An 18,684-nucleotide genomic window follows, 5' to 3' on the forward strand; every position below is an offset into this window, starting at 1 on the left:
ATGCTTTTTTTGGCATTCTGATCACATTCACAACCCAAAACAAACCCTTTTTCTACAAGTTGTGGAAGTGGTTAAATGTGGACAAACACAAAACTGTAGATTTACACCTATTTTCAATGTTGCTTCCTTGACTAATGAACACTCAATACCAGGATTTAATATCATTAAAGTGTGTGTGTGTGTGTGTGTGTGTGTGTGTGTGTGTGTGTGTGTGTGTGTGGTGTGTGTGTGTGTGTGTGTGTGTGTGTGTGTGAGTGTGTGCGTGTGTGTGTGCGCGCGTGCCTTGTATTCATGACGTTGTGAGGACCAAATGTCCCCACAAATATACAACGGCAAGTCAATTTGGCCTTGGGACATTTTTTAGTCCCCATGAGGAAAACGGCTTATAAATCACACAGAATTAATTAATTAAAAGTAAAAATGCAAACTGCTTCCTGTGAGGGCTGGGTTAAAGCGTAGAGGCAGAGTTAAAAGGATTAAAAGGAGATAGAAAATACAGTCTGTACAGTATAAAAATAAAAATCATTATGTCTATGGGAAGTCTTCATAAAGTTAGCTGTGCAAGTGTGAGTAACTGTATGTCTGTGTGTGTGCGCAACCGCTGTCAGCTCAGACAGGTGTGAATGTGGTATAGCTCACACTCACCTTGTCAAAACAACATGTCAGGTTAAGAAACAGACCATCCACCCTCGCTCAGCCACAGTGAATCCACCTAACACATCTGACCTGATACAAAACCAGCAAAAATATCTAATAACATCTATCATGTTTTAGATATTGTTAGCAATAGTTATGTATATGTGTATTTATGTATGTATATATATATATATATATATATATATATATATATATATATATATATATATATATATATATATATATATATATATATATATATATATATATATGTATATATAGTTATATATGTATGTATGTATGTAAACGTCAACATTTACGCTGAACAGTTTTGTTTTATAATGCATGTTTAAAGAGATAGTTCATTGATTCACCATTTACTTGCCCTCAAGTTATTCCAAACCTCTTTTAATTTATTAGTTTTTCAGATTTTTATTTTGAAGAATGTTGAAACTGGTAGCCATGGACATCCATTGTACACTGTAAAAAAAGCTGTACATCAGAAAATATACTGGCAGTTTGTTACAAGGTTTATGTACTGTAATATGCAATACCCACCGGACAATACATCACTTTGAACCATTAAAATGTTAATAAAAGTCACTTTTAAAAGTTTTTAAAGTTAAAAGTTGTTTAAGGTTCCAGAATGCAATTCAAAAGCATAAATGAATGGAAAAATAAAAACATGAATCAAAAGTATGGAACATATAGGCTAATTATTCAGTGTATGATAAAAAAGTGGCCTCAATGGCTGTCAGTTTACAATATTCTTTAAAATATCTTGTTAAACAGAAGTAACACTCAAATAAGTTTATATAAGTGGATAGTGACTAAATAATCACAGACTGTACCTTTTTCAGTGATCCATCCCTTTAAACTTAAATTTATCAAATGATTTTGGCGCTGTATCTTTACGCACAGATAACATTTCAATGAATCTATGATCAAGAACATTGCATATCCACGAAATACCGTCTATGGCCACTAGATGACAGTAGGGGTGTTGTAGAAATGTGCTATTCCTACCAGTTTCCTTCACACCTGACACATACCATTCTCATTTATGGATGTTAATAACTTGATCTGTCTCTTCAGGCAATCGTTGGAGACTTAGTCTAATGAAATGTGGTAATCAGAGCTGAGGTGACTCTTTTTACGAGAACAGGCAGGTTGGTGAGGTATCAGAAAGCATTGTGGTGAACTTCTACACCAATTAGTCATTCTGACGGCGCCGACTGTGTAACTCTGATGACCACGAAGAGGAATGTGTGGATTATTTCATTCCTGAAGCATTGCTTATTGCCGTGGGTGATGTGCAGAACAACAATAAACATGTCTAGTCTGACCTACAAAGACAAACACAGACTCTAAGATGACTGCTATTACCTGACTACTACCACTATTACTATTATTATCAGCTGCAGTAGTTGTTGTAGTAACAGTAGTAGTAGTTTTGCCATTATTGTTGTTGTTAGTGCTGAGAACGTTTCAAAAAATTAATAACAATCATTAATAATATTTTAATGGCACAACAATATACTATTGTTATTGTGAATGATATCACATTACACTGTAATAACAAATACATCAGAACTTAAATAATATAACAATCATGTGCTAATAATAATAATGGTAATAATAAGAATAGCAGTAATAATAATAATAATTTTGCATATAACAATATAATCTCATTTTATGTCATTGCAATAAAATGTCAATATATTCATTATAACAATATACACATGTAATATTACTCATTTAGATGATGCAACACTCTCTATTCTTTACATTAGAGCAGTCAGGCTAAACACATCTGTCAAAATGAACACCCATTAACTGTGTTTTGCTTTTGTAGGGCTTTCAGAAACCCTCATCCCTTTCAAAACACACCAGTACCAGAAAACGTTTTCATCACTACCCTTACTGTCTCACCCCGAAGATCAAAACAACAGTAATTACCAACACTGAACGTTCAACACACACACAATAACACAGGCTATCATGATTTATCTCTTGCCGAAACAAGCCTTAAGGTTTTCAGAAAAGAAAAACCACAGTGTGGAAAAGACTCATACGGCGCAATAGGATGTTTGTATTGCGCACTACAGTAATAACAAGGACTGGGCCAAATAAATAAAGAATTCAATAAATAATTTCTTAAAAATGACTATTTCAATATTGATTCACAAATAAAAAGCCTTGAATAATTTATAATCTATATTCTGCATTTCAGAGGTTTTCTAAATGTAGGATGACCTAAAGCATTATTAAGCAGACACCTTGTATTGACATGTTTTTATGCAAACAGCCAAGTCTAACATATTGTCTAATACATTGTGCAGCCCTAATCATCAGAATTAAATCAGGACCTCCTAATCTAAAGCTGTAGTAATAACACAACAGCCTCAGCTAAATGCTGACAGATAGTCGCCACCCGGGCTTATTGTATGTACCCAGGTCTACATTTCCCAAAGGTACATCTGCTTGTAGCTTTTGTTTTCGCAAATCCACTAGAAGCCTCCAGAGGCATCTCAAATTCCTCTTATATGTGTTATTTGTGTGTCTTCTTTTCAAGTAAATCCACCAGAGGCCACAATATACATTTCAGCCAACCAGCTTGCTGTCAACTGACTGACTGACCCACCTACCCCCTTCCTTAAACCCAAACAATAGTGTTTTCAAAAGCAATCTAGAAAAGAAAAGCTACCTTGGATGCATGATTTTACCACCTTTTCAGATTTCACCACATTCTTAGCCTGTTATTTTTTATTTTATTTTTAGCTTTTGTTTTGCCTGATTTCTAGAACCACTCCTTGCCTTAGAAAAATCTGTAAACCCCTGTTAAACATTCTGCGTCTGTGGTGAGATACTGAGCAAACTGGTAACATTGGAAAAGCTGTCCATATGGAGGTAAACAGTCAGTGGTAGCACGATAAGAAACAGAAGCTGTCAGCTGCGTCATACCCCTCCATAGCATTCGTTTTACGAACAAAATGCTGATAGATGTACCTCAGGATACATATTTCGCGGTCTCCAGAAATGTAGACCTGGGTACGTATCCACAATGAGCCTGTGTTTGATAGTAGGCTGGTAAACTCTCCTCTGCTGCCCCTGGTGGAACCTCAGGTGAACACATGCCATCCTGATTATGCCTATAAAAGCCAGCCAGTTCAACAAGCCGTGACAACAACTGCTACATAACTTTAGTTTGAGTGCCAGTCTGACAGAGTAAAAGTTTTGAAAGGTGTTAAACAGCAAGCAAATAAGTGAAGAAGAAGAAGAAGAAGAAAAAGAAGTGAGGTGAATGAGTTCAGAATTACGGTTAAAGTTGAACGGTAGCCTTAAATTCAAAGCTTGACCAAACAAGGTTCACCTTCGGGTGAGCAGTGTTAAAGAAACCATGGAAAATAAGTGAAACAACTTAAAAAAATAAGCAATCCCAGAGGGAACATGCTGATGGCTTGTGTCAAGCACTTCTGGGTTGATTTCTGTGCTGAAGCAGCCGGAATTGATTCAATTTAAGGAGCACGTCTTGCAAATACAATTGTTTCTGATGATTTAAAGCTTGAAAACAGATAAAAAACATCATGAAAGTCTATTGCTACAGTTATTCTTATATTATATATATTTTCTTATTTAGTAGTAGTAGTATATTTTAGTACTATATTTACTATTACTACTTAACTATAGTATTATAATTTGTCATAACACATTTATTATAACACATTTCTAATATTGCCATTGTTATTAATATTACATTCCATAATAATGTTTAGTAATAATACATAAAATAAATAAAATTACATATTATTATTCATTCATTCCTTTTCCTTCGGCTTAATCTCTATTTCAGAGGTCACCACAGCAGAATGAACCTGCCAGCTACTCCAGCATATGTTTTACACAGCGGACACCCTTCATATTATTATTATTATTATTATTATTATTATTATTATTATTATTATTATTAATAATAGATATATTTATCAAAATTAAAACTGTAGGATGTGTGTGGAACGACAATGAGAGATTCCATTTGAAAAATGAACTGAGTTTTATATAATAGCTGTTTGCAATTCTGCAGATGGTAGTAAAAATAATAATAATGAAGAACTGCAATAGCTGGAAAGTCTCTTTATAAACTAGAGACAAATAAAACACGGAATATTCTAGCGATCTCTGAAGGCATATTCTGTTGCAGTTTTTATGTGGATCTCTTTTTTCCAGGTGTTTGGCTCTGACAGGCTATGATCACCACCCATCATCTGTGAGCATGCAAAGTCCTGACATGCCAATTCAAAGTAAAGCCTCGTCCCATTACAAAGATTTACATTTAGACCCATATAGAATCTAGATTTCGCATTTCACTTACAACATATTTACGATGACACAGTCACACGTCTGGAGACTTTAATATATTGGGCGACGCAGTGGCGCAGTAGGTAGTGTCGCCTCACAGCGAGAAGGTCACTGGTTCGAGCCTCGGCTGGGTCAGTGGGCGTTTCTGTGTGGAGTTTGCATGTTCTCCCTGCGTTCGCGTGGGTGCTCCGGTTTACCCCACAGTCCAAAGACATGCGGTACAGGTGAATTGGTTAGGCTAAATTGTCCGTAGTATGACATATATGAGTGTGAATGAGTGTGTATTGATGTTTCCCAGAGATGGGTTGCAGCTGGAAGGGCATCCGCTGCATAAAACGTGCTGGATAAGTAACACCCCGGATTAATAAAGGAATTAAGCCGACAAGAAAATGAATAAATGAATAAACATATATTTATTATTTATTGTATGTAGTTTCAAATTAAATTAATACTCCAGTCACTATTACATACCATTAATAATAATAATATTAAAAATAATAATAATAACAATTATGAATGTAATGCACGTAATGAAGTTGAAAATTCATCATTAAAATAACTGGAATAAATTATTAAATTAAATGATAAACTACTTTTGAACAGTTATTTTATAGTGCAATAACACTTGACAAGTTTAATTTGTACTGTATTTTTTGAATAAATAAATGCACCCTTGGTGAGCAGGATGAGCTTATTTTAAAACATTTAAAAATCTTTCTGGCCTTAAACTTTTGACCAGTATTATTATTATTATTACACTTTTATTAAATTAAATGAATAAAACTAAATGAACTGTGCATAATTGTGAAATACAGTTACAAATTACAAGTTTACTCACTTATTTAAGCAAAGTAACTAAACGCTTTTTACAGTGTTTTTGGTTAGACGTCATTTGTCATTTTATTTATTTATTTTTTTTAAGGCATGTAGTCACATTTCAACATGTTGCATAATAGTTATTAATCATAAATATTTCAGTCAAAATTAGAATGCAACAATCAATGTCATTGCATCAAGATCATTGCATTTCCGCCTACTCTACAACCACAAATCAAGAGAATGACAACTCCTACGCATGGTTTATTTCACCATATCTAGTTTGTAGATTTATTATAGCCCATAAATCAAACAAATCAACACATTCTTTTTGCAAAAATAAGCCTTAAGAGGCCTTGCAATATAGCAAACAAGTCATATGACAGATTTACTTTCAATTTTAATTTAAAAACCTAGCAGCAAGAATATTCGACTAAACATTGTTACATATGTAAACGTATCTTTTAAACAAAATGAAAAAAGTCTAAAACATAATAAATACAAATAATTGATCATAAATACAAATAAAACACCATGATCTATCTCATTTTTTAATTGTGCACTGTTCTCTAGGGTCCATAAAAAATAATAATACCGAAGTAATTTACAATTTTCTGTGCTGTTTTTGACCCTCATCATAAGAACATTCTGTTTTTATGGGTGTGGCCAGTTGCAAATTCAGAAGTAAACACCCACTGCTGTGATTGGCTAACATTTTTGCATATTAGCAGGGCTGAACAGGTAGTGACGTACTGCAGAAGTCCGCATTGATCTTCTGGGGAGGCGGAGCTTCTCCACTCTATTACATCATAGAGTAGAACATCCCAGAACTGGTGTTTTTGTCAGACTGTCTTCAATATAAGCCATTTTAAGAGATACCACAAAGTGTGGAGTTCTGAAAAGTACAGAGTGTGTTTTTATAGTACAATGAGCTTTACATGTCAAAAGAGCAAGGGAATTTTGGTTCCTCAGTTCATCAACCCTTTAAAACACACAAAAGCACATGATAATGACTTATATCTACATTCAGCAGGACACATTCCCGTTGGTTTAGTACGATTCAGAGCCAAGTGAATCAGTGAAAACAGCATCAGTCATTGTGACAGACAGCAGTGAGCCACTAATGAATCTAAACATTTCGCTGTCGCCTGAGCCAAAAGCTCAAGCGCCGCTCGACGGGACTCACTTGCTCTTCACCGCTGCATAATTGCAATCTCCCAGGTTCCGAGATAACATTAAACGAATTATCGCCGTACTTGCCACGAGATAAAGAGCACAATGAATCTGACATTGTTCAGTTTCACGAGTGCTTCTCCTACCTGAGGAGCGCATTCAATCTAACTGACAAAACACGCAATCTTCTTCCGCATGCATTTTTAATGGGACTTCTTAGAAATGAATGAATGGCAACTCGGCGATGAAGGAGGGATGGAAAAACATGAGGGGTTTATACAAAAGAGAGCTGCCGGTCAGCAGATTTGTGGCTTCGGATAATACGGCTTTTCTCATTTGACTGCAACAAAAGGTGTGACATAAAAAAATTTAGGCTGAAGAGGACGAAAAAACATGTCAAATGTGGAGGGGGGTCTGATAATCTAGCAGAAAAGCCAAGTCGCCAGTGGAAAAAAAATAGAAGAGAAGGAGAGGATCTCGCTAATGGGACAATAGTCACTGAAGGCCCATACTGTGCCTTGGTGCACCCCTTATTGGATGGTGTTTATATGTGGCCCTGCTATGGTGACAAAAGAAATAGGGCAGGGTTTTCACACCTCAGAAAAAGAGAGAGAGGGAGAGAGAGAGATGGGAAACAAACAACCTCATTGAAGCTCAGGAGCCGAGCCACTGGAGTTTTAGGCTCCATCAGTGACTGGATACAACCAGCTGTAGAATAAAGAAAAAAAGAAAAAAAAATGCTTGAGACTGAGCGCTACAATGACTTCAAAATGAAGATGTGGAGCTTTAGAACTCTTACAACTGGTAAAACCACGACAACATTTTATAATATTTATTTTAAATGAGTATTATTAATTATTATATTATTATAAAATACTATTATTATTACTGAAAAAACAGTTGTATATATTTAATGTCATTAAATTTGTACTTGTGTTAATTTGCTAACATTTAGTGCTATTTACTATTAAAAAAAGTACTACTACTACTATTACTACTACTCCCACTACTACTCCCACTACTACTATTAATAATAATAATAATAATAATAATAATAATAATACCTCATTCACACTACGAGTGACTCAAGCTACAAGCAACAAGCTACCATTCATTTTAACGGAAAGTGAGCGACTTTTAGCGACCCCTGTATATGTAAGCAACAGCGAACGTTGGCAAGCAGGTGAGCGTGTCGAGCGATGCGATAAAGTTGAGAATTCTTCAACTTTATGCAAATGAAGAGCAACTTTCTTGAGCGACAGCCAAAAGGAGCACAAGTAGAGCTCACGTGATCATCTCTCAGCTCGTTCAGAGGCCGTTTGTATTCTCCGTGCTGTAGACCTACACAGACCTGCGTTTGCAGCAGGTCACCATCCAGAGCGACAGACAGCTACAAAGTCGCTGCTAGTGTGACTGAGGCATACCATACTACTACTACTACTAATAAAAAATAATAATAATAGTAATTATGATGATAATGTAACTACTTTTTTGGCAACCTCAGGAAGGCTAATAAAAAAATACATGCAAATGTTGAAATCTGTAGAAAAAATATAAATAAAAAAAATCGAAGCACATATTTTTTCCTAGGAGTAATATTTCTAAAGGAGCTGTTGATATGGAATTGAACCAGATTTTGGTAAAAACACAAACCATACAAACATAAAAACAAAACAAAAAATCTGAAGTATTAGTTTTGTGTAATAACAATGGAATGACAAAAGTAGAAAGTACTGAACTACTGAAATGCATTTAATACTTTATGTAAAAGGCTATTTTGGTGATGGCAGCTTAAAGACGCCTCTCATATGAAAAATAGTTACATGAATTGCTCATGTGTGAGTTTTTCACAGACTTCAACATCAACAGTGTAAACATCAAATCTAATCTTTATTTTGTATTTTCTATTGAATTTAAGTCAGGTGATTGGCTGGGTCATTCTACAGCTTGATTTTCTATGCCTGAAACCATTTCAGAGTTTTCTTGGCTTAGTTTTGGATCATTGTCTTGCTGAAATGTCCACCCTAGTTTCACTTTCATCATCCTGCTAATGTAGATGTCAGACTGAAGCAGCTAATATTCATTTACAATGATGAACAGCGGATGGTTGCTGAAGAACTACTGAGAGATTTCAGCTGCTGTCTGAGCTTTCACTGCTTTTCTACACCTCCCTTTCTTCATGTGTTCAGTACTTTTTCCAAGTGTCATTTCATTTTATTACACATAACTTAATATGTAACATAATAAGTCTTGTTTTCTTTGCTTATATGGATTTATTGTGTTTGTTACCAACATCTGGGGAAAAATTCAAGTCAACAGCACTTTTAGAAATATGTTTTGGGAGAAGAAATAGTGACATGCTCAATATTTATGCCTCCACTGTATATATAAAGTAATAATAATCTCCACAATTTTCGTTAGCTCAACAACAGTTTCTAAGTAAACAGAAAAAGATATATAGCTCCCTATAAAGAATCAACTGTTAACATTTAATTGGTGAAAATGTAACATTTAACAAAAACAAAAATTAAAACATATTAAAAATAAAAGTAATATGTTCCATAAAGTGGTATGATAATGTACAATGTCATACTCCACACTAAGAAGACCATCATGTGCTGTCAGTAATGGCTAAATGATTGCCTGCGCGCTACTGCACAACAATAAAAACTTTGCAGTGTTCAAAGTAAGAAGTTAATAACCATGTCCCTTTATCTTGTAGAGGATTATGGGATGTCTAGAGCGGCAATCGCAGCCAGTAAACAAGAGAGCTACTAGCAGATAATGATGAGGATTCAGGCTGTTGTGTTGTAGAACTAACAGTAATTCACTAGACTGCCAGTGGCTGATGCGAGAGAGTGTGTGTGTGTAGGTGCCATCATCAGGGTTGCTCCCTGCAGGTGGTTATTTATGTGTTTGCATATCTGTAATGGAAGGAAGAGAGAAGTCACATCTCTGCAGTTAATGAGCTCTCCAGGCAACAGCTGCTGCCATACGGGGATCCGCAGCGAACACGCACAGACTTCTCTCAATCAGCCACCCGAAACCAAGCCTACGTGGCCAAATCACATCCAGCTCTCTGACAGATACGAACTGGACACTGCTGAGTTCATTAAGAGAACAGGGTGAGAGCACAGTATTTACACATCAGTTCTGTGGTTCACAAAGTACTTCAGTGAGACACAAATCTCACTTTGCTTAACGTCCACATTCAGTGTGGTTTAATGGTGGGATGATCTTAACATTTCTATAATATCCTAACAGCTGATTCCTGTCAACTACCATTGTGCTACTCTTATTGTTTAAAATAAATCAGCAAGGAATAAATCATATGTTAAGATTTCAAAATTAAGGTATTGAAACAATACATCAGTTTGGTATCTTGATGTTGATGCTATACGTTAATTGTGGAATAATGGACATGTATATTTGCTAAATTACCCTTATTATTCTATATTAAGAAGTATAAAGACTGAAAAATTCTAAATGACATAATGCAATGCAATATAATAAAATAAATAAAAACCTGTGGGAAAAATAAAGTTTGTGGACTTCTGGATTTATAAGACTATGTGATAACGTACAATGTTCTACTGTGCTACACATAGACACAAACATTAGTTGAAGCATTCATCCTTTTAAAGCACTGCAAAACAATTGTTGCTGCCTTAAAAAGATTTAGTTGAATCAAATTAACTTTTCTAGTCATCTTAACTCACATCAATCAAACTGACATAAAAAATGTAGTTGAAACCTGATAAACTTATTAAAATAGGCACAATATATTTGTCTTGACTTTTTGTCAACTTTTTTACAGTGAGGGTTTGTTTATCCCAAAGTTGTTTAAATACTGTCACTACTAACTAACTAACTAACTAACTAACTAACTAACTAACTAACTAACTAACTAACTAACTAACTAACTAACTAACTAACTAACTAACTAACTAACTAACTAACTAACTAACTAACTAACTAACTAACTAACTAACGAATTAACTAACAAACTAACTAACTAACTAACTAACTAACTAACTAACCAACTAACTAACTAACTAACTAACTAACTAACTACCTACCTTCCTACCTACCTACCTACCTACCTAACTAACTAACTAACTAACTAACTAACGAATTAACTAACAAATTAACTAACTAACTAACTAACTAACTAACTAACTAACTAACTAACTAAGTTGTGGTTCAGAGTCTTCTTAACAGACATATTTTTTAATATAATAAACAGATCTAATATGGACATTTATACACATATATTGTCATAAACAATCAATCATACCTGTTGAAAATAAACCACATTGCTTCTTGTGGAAGTACAAACATACGGCATGATGAGTAAGAATGAATCCCATTGGATCTCACACATCAAGCAAGCATACTTTAGCATTTTTGACCATATCTGAAGGCAGCAAACAGAGTTTCAATGAAGGAACATAAATCTAGATGCTATAATGAGTGTGGAAAAACCTAAGCTTGAGTATATAGGAGTAACTAGGCACGGGACAATATCCGGTTTCAAGGTTTACCGTGGCTTGGAAAAGTCAAGGTTTTAATACAACTTTAATGTTCTGTTATATCATTCCCAAGGTTCCCAAGGATATATTAGGTTTTTTAATGTATTTTTTAAGTGTTGTAAAGAAATCTGTTTTTGAAATTAATGAAGAGAGCAGAAGTCAATGATTTGTTTTAACTATTTATCCTGACATGTTTACTGTTCCAAAATATTATAAATGCTTTTTAAAATAAAACAAATTACAATACCGTGATACCTTGAAACTGTGGTATTTTTATCCAAGGTTATCATATCCTCAGAAACGTAAACCGGCCCATGCCTAGGAATGTCGGAATTTTCATTTTGGGGTGAATTAACTCAATAAATTGACTTACATTTGAAAAAAACTGACAAAAATAAATGACCTTCTACCTAAAATGCTTTCTATTAGCTTACGGTAAATAACTAGCGGTGCTATCCACAGCCCACAGATATTGCAGTTTCAGATATAGCCTGCCTAAAGCAGCATAAACATCTAAAAAGAAACCGCAAGAGACCCTATGGAGGGTCTATTGTGTTCCATTGAACAACTTCTCTCTCCTAGCACAGGAGTCCATTCCCTTTCAGCACTTTTCCCCCTTTCAACAGTTCCTCTCATCGTGCTGACTTTCGGACATGGTCTGCACTCATTGATTCCTCTCATTCAGTCTCCTAGGAGAGAAAAATTCCCCTGTTCCCATTTCCTAAAGTGGAGACTATTAGTGCACCGGGTGAACACGGAAGGGCCCTCCATCTTTTAACCACACTCCAGGGGTTTGGCTGCAGATTTGTGTGCGCCGAGACCACATTGATCTTTCACACACTCATTACAGCCATTTTCAATTAGAGCCTGGCACAGCTATCAGCCACTGTCTGAAAAAAGAGGCCCCTGCTCATTCTTTACAGGCTTTCAGATTCCACCTACTCAAAGAGGCTCTCTATCCTGGTGCTTTCCTTCAGATAGGACAGCAGCGGATAACGGCATTCGCTTAATACGGGTTACAACAATGCTGGGTGGGAGGAATGATTCCCAATCCTGGAATGCAAACATGAGTTCAAAACGCACCCTCAACTGCTCGGCTCACTAAGAGAGGACGTTCATAAAGTAATGCTGTCGATAGAGCTGTAGATAAGTCTAAAAAAGAGGATTTGAGGGTAAATTATTGAGGCAAGCCAGAGATTAAAGCATTCAAGAAGTTAGTAAAAGCTGGGCTTACCTGCAATGATCATTTTATGATCTTCAAGAGGCAAGATTAAGGGAGAAAGAGAAGAAAGACGTTGGTTAGTGGCAAAGCAGCAAACATTCATCAGAGACTCGGGATTTGTGGGATGGATGGATGAAAGTGGGACAGGATGGACAATTAAGAGAGGCCATATATGAGGAGGCTGATCTGCATACAAAAGGAAACAGACTGGCTACTGTGTGTGACAGAGCACATATTTAATAAACTGTAATTACACTCAGAAAACTGATAAAATATTAATAATGAAAAAAGTATAAGTGATAATACAAGGCAACAAAAGAGTCTTTAAAGCTATACTGATCTTAAAAAAGAAAAAAAAAACAGAGTGCAATGTAAAGGAAAAAGGAGGGAACAATATTGCAAAATAATAATACAAAACAATGAATGTTTTATTTAATGGCCTGTTTCCACTGCAAGCGAGCGCAAGCGAGAAAGCGAAACCGCTCACATTTTAGACGGCCTTGTAAACAACTACGGGGCACAGGGTAGTTCTGCTCTTCTTCTTGGCTTTGTGGCTGTTCATCAAGATGACGACAAGCTTTGTTAAAGCTTGGATCGACCATGGCTTGTTATTATATGTATATATTATTACAGTGTAATGTCTCGGCTGTGTTTTAAAAAATGATGCTTCCTTTGTTTTCACTCTTCTGGCTTGTTGCACGAGCTACTGACATATCTCTGTAAACCAATAGCATTCAGCTGCACGTCTTGCTCCATCTTTTGGTACCCTTTTATTGTCTTAGGTACCCTTCCGAAAGGGTACCCAAAAAGTGGTACATTACAGTTCGCTTTCAGGTACCTTTTGACAGTGGAAACGGCCATAAAAGCCTACCGAATTGAACCAGACCATACCACTCAGTGGAACCGGGCCATAAATTACAGTAATTAAGTAAAACTAAACTAAAATCACAATAACACACACACTTGCACGGCTATTTTTGGGGAACTCCCTATACAGTAGATGTAATGTTTTTTTTTATATATTATATTTTTATTTTGACCTTAAAGCAACACAGAAAAGACAGAAAAGAAAAGGTAAACAAAAAAAAGACTCCCTTTCGAGGGGTATCTAGCCCTTCCTCTTAGCCCTACGCCTTCAAGCTAAAGAGAATTGAGGCACCCCTACCTTTTCACGTGAACACGCAAAACGTGGGGTAGGGATAAAGGAAATGGCTAAGGGGTAGAATTGAGATCTAGACTCTCTAAATGTGAAGTGCTAGAAAATTCTCAAAGCCAGAATTTAAAAAGTGGTTTTAAAGCCTTTCTCCATAAACAAAGAATATTTTTTTTAGCTGCCACCATTCCATACTGGACAGCTTTTTTAATATGATGACTGAAGCCACAAAGTGAGTCAGACCAACCAAAAACAGCAATTGTTGGAAAAAAGAATAAACCTTAGAGAAGAATCTGAAAGTTTTGGGCAACTGTCCAAAGGAGCCTTCCGCAGATTTACATTTGTTAAATTGAGAGGAGATGGAGGGGTAGAATTTGTTAAGCTTAACCCTAGAACACTGAATCCAGTGTACTACCCTATATTGGATTAGTTGGTGTCTTGATAAAATAGAACATGTATTTATGACCTTGATAGACTTTTTCCAGTCCTCAATGTAATGATTTTAATACTGTACATATTGTATATTACATACCCCAACCACAAACCCAATACTAATAGAAAACAATCAGCATTTTTGGTCAAAATCTACTGATATTGCGAAACTTGCATGAACCTGGTTTAACAATACAAGGTACACACACAGATTGAAAATGCAAGCACAAAAAGTAACATAAACATTTAAGTAAAACAGCAATGCCAAAAAGAAAACATAATTTATTACACACACACACACACACACACACACACACAGACACACACACACATATATATATATATATATATATATATATATATATATATATATATATATATATATATATATATATATATATATATATATATATATATATAAAAGAATACAGCACAATCATCTTTAATTGAACTTAACAATTAACCACATTATTTATTCGTTAGAACCGTGTGCTACTCATTTAAAGGTGCTGGATTTAGGGTAATCACGGCTGGTATTTCCACACAAAGGACTAGCTAAATTCATCATGCTTCAAGTATCTCCATATGAATTCATTATGAGAGTGAAGCACCTGGTCGGCACACAAGCACACACACGTGTTACAAATGCTCACACCGTTACCATATCAACCTCCACTCTCATGCAGATTGCGAGTAACTGATCCAGACAGTAAACCAGGTCTCATTTATAAAGCATGAGCATGTGTGTGTGCTTGAGAGAGAGAATGAATTTTCCTATGCTAAATGAAGCAGACAGACACTCCATAACAGGCCATTACTGAAGCAAAGACTTGAACTGTTCACTAAACCTTCACTTAAACCTACACCTGTGACAGTTGCCTTCACACCTCCATTTCATCACAGGTCTTGGTTAAAAAAAAACCTGGTAAAACTCTCTTCCTCCGTCACTCCATTTGTCAGCTCACTACAAATCAGTGGATCATCTGTCATCCCTACAAGAGGAAAAGTCCTTTATTTGATTCTTATGCCTAAAGGAAGATCATGTCAAATAGACTGAATATAAAGCACAAAATAGGGCCAGCTTCATGACAATTTATGGTGCTAACTTGGTCGTTTTGGAGATTGTAACAGTAGCCGATCTGAAATATGGATCAGACAGACCAGGGTTTTTAAAAAAATCACTCTTTGTTTCTTCCTGTTTATGACTCAACAGACTTCCAGACGGTGTTAAGCTGGAGATCAAGCTGAAAGGAAATGATGGAGAAGAAAACAATGACTCATTTATGAGCATGTCGACTATAATAAGTTCTGTAATCTGGCATCTACACAAGTACAGTACGCGAACGTGCAATATGTTCGCAGCGGGGTGCTTCCCATCACACAGAAGAGTGAATTGTTCCTCATTCGACGTTTCTTCTTCTTGGTTGTCGGATTTCAGATAGATAATTGGTAAAAACACCTTTTTGGCTTAAGGGATCATTTACAATACAGTGCCATGCCGTAAATGCTCTATTTTGTTTAAAGCAAACAAAGTTAAAGTAAAGGTGTCGAGTATTAACTAGGTAATGTTTTGTGTCAACAGCCATATACAAATAAGTTGATCTGTAAAATAGTATCTCTTGGATATGGTGACACACTACTAAATAAAGCCAGGCCTGGACTGTAGGACATGCACCAGGTAAAAATCATTCAAATTGATGTACATTTTCAAGCAAAGGAAACAAAATGGTAATAGTTTACAATATGAGAGGTATAGTTAATGTTAATGTATTTAACTATTTTAATATATGTTAATGTTTATTAGTATTAATGTATAACAATGAACAATACATTTATTAAAGTATGTATTTATGTTTGCTAACTTTAAAAAATACAGATGTTCACTGTTAGTTCATGTTAACTTGCAGTGTATTAACAAATGGTAACAAGCACAGTGTTGGATTTTAATAATGCATAGTAAATTTTGAACAATGATTAATGAATATGTACACTACCTGACAAAAGTCTTGTTGCCTATTCAAGTTTTAGAAACAACAAATAATAACTTGACTTCTAGTTGATCATTTGGTATCAGAAGTGGCTTGTATGAAAGGCAAAGGCCTCTAGATTATGGTTATTTTATCAAAATAAAATATGATCATGCCTTGATTTTTAATTATTTAATTAGTAGAGTAAGGTCTGACTTTGCTTAGAAAAAAGTCTTGTCACTTAACAAAAATAATGTACAGTATAGAATATAAAGTCATGGTGCAGTGGAAAAAGAATTCATGATGTGTGTGACTCCCATTAGCTTGGACGACTGCATCCATACATGTCTGCAATGACTCAAATAACTGATTAATAAAGTCACCTGGAATGGCAAAGGAACCGTTCTTGCATGACTTCCAGACATCATCAAGATTCTTTGGATTCATCTTCAATGAACCCTCCTTCATCTTACCGCAAACATGCTCAATAATGTTCATGTCTGGTGACTGGGCTGGCCAATCCTGAAGCACCATGACCTTCTTTGCTATCAGGAACTTTGATGTGGAGGCTGAAGTATGAGAAGGAGTGCTGTCCTGCTGAAGACGTTGCCCTCTCCTGTGGTTTGTAATGTAATGGGCAGCACAAATGTCTCCATACCTCAGGCTGTTGATGTTGCCATCCACTCTGCAGATCTCTTGTACGCACCCAATGTAACCCCAAATCATTATTTTTCCTTCACCAAACTTGACTTATTTCTATGAGAATCTTGAGTCAATGCGAGTTCTAATAGGACTTCTGCAGTATTTGTGATGATTGGGATGCTGTTCAACAGATGATCCATTAGAAAAAATCTACCTTCTGCTACTTTTCCAAATGATCAACTATAAGTCAACTGGGATCATTGACAAGACTTATGTCAGGTAGCATTGTTAATAATTTATTCAAGTTATTAAATACATTAGCTAACATTAACTAGGTATCCCATATTATAAAGTGGTCCCGAAAGAATATGACTGAGGCTTTGGAGACAGTTTAGAAATAGTTCTTAATGACAAAGGGGATAACTCAGAGAAACTGCCACAAACTGCCAATTTTGCATTAAAGGATGCTTAAAGTGTAAAAAAGATATATAAATACATACATAAAAGGACCCATTATTAATATTCATTAATAGAAGCAAATTCTGTACGGCATCTTTGGGCTACTTTGCATAAGTGTCACTTTGAACACAAACCCACATTTATCAAAATTAGTATGTGACAAATATTCTAGCCCCAGTGGGTTTGGCAGGTCACAATAAAAGTGAAAGAGTTTAAAAGTTGTTTGGGAGTCACAGTAGAGAGGGCACTTGAACTCCACGGCAGCATTAATACAGAAAACAAAGAGCTTATTGAACTTGCAGGGGGGCATTTGTATCACCGCGGAGCAGTACAACTCCAGTTTCCCCTAAACAGGCCCCCAAACACTGAGGTCCGCCAGGGACACAAGTGCATGGACAGAGAAAGAGAGAGAGAAGGAAGAGAAGACTGAGGAATCTAAAAACATGCTGTGAAAATATCAAGTGTATCTAATTTATACACTCCAAATATGAAATAAAAGCAGTTAGTGATTATTTATACACCAAACATACAGTAGCAGCATATCGTGAATGTTGGTCAGTGTCGACTAAATTTACAGTTGTCAATCTAATAGTGTACATCTAAAGGTTGAAAAAAAAACAGTTTTACAATCTTTCTCTAACAGTTATAGAGCTCCGCTATTAAGGGAATTGATCTGCACTATACATGTTTTTGTCCAATCAAATGTTCTCCAGAATGATTGAATCTTTTTTACCAAATTAAGACTTCACTATTATATAGTCGGCAAAAAAAAGTAAGACCAAAAATATGTCTAAATTCACATAACAGTAAGGTGGCAAGTGTGCCAAAATGCATAACTAATGGATTATTTACTATCCCACACTCTGTAACTGAAGGTTCTTTATTGGCATTATGGGCTTCCGTGAAGAACATTTAACATCTATACAAACATTTTCTTCCACAAAATGATATTCTTTATAGTGGAAAGGGTTTTTTAGACTAGGACAGGGGTGCCCAAAGTTTTTCCTATAAAAAACCAAACCAAACTGGATTGGGGCTGTGGGCCAAATATATACCAAACTGTACTACAATAAATTTGCCAAAGGGAATTTCCTAAAAATGTTGCTTTAAATTATATTAACTAACGCAGTATCATTTTTAACATATACTGATTTAACATATACTGATTATACTTATTACAGTAAAAACATAAACAATCTCATTCATAACACAATGGAGGTCAATGCTGAATACACTAGTCGGGTTGTTCCTGCCTTCACCTTGATTTACTCGCAGATGACATTGTTTTCTGTC

The 18,684-nt window shown here is 35.5% G+C and overlaps 1 protein-coding gene across 1 annotated transcript in view; it reads right to left on the minus strand.

Annotated features, from left to right (window-relative positions):
- The window catches only part of agrn (agrin), a 463,463-nt gene that overhangs the window by 336,860 nt on the left and 107,919 nt on the right, over nucleotides 1-18,684 (minus strand). The window contains exon 3 of the mRNA XM_056448992.1: nucleotides 12,751-12,771. Within this exon, the coding sequence (XP_056304967.1) occupies nucleotides 12,751-12,771 (21 nt within the window). The remainder of the gene's footprint in view (nucleotides 1-12,750; nucleotides 12,772-18,684) is intronic.

The sequence above is a fragment of the Danio aesculapii genome, chromosome 23 (assembly GCF_903798145.1).
Source record: "Danio aesculapii chromosome 23, fDanAes4.1, whole genome shotgun sequence".
In the NCBI taxonomy this organism is placed as follows: Eukaryota; Metazoa; Chordata; class Actinopteri; order Cypriniformes; family Danionidae; genus Danio; species Danio aesculapii.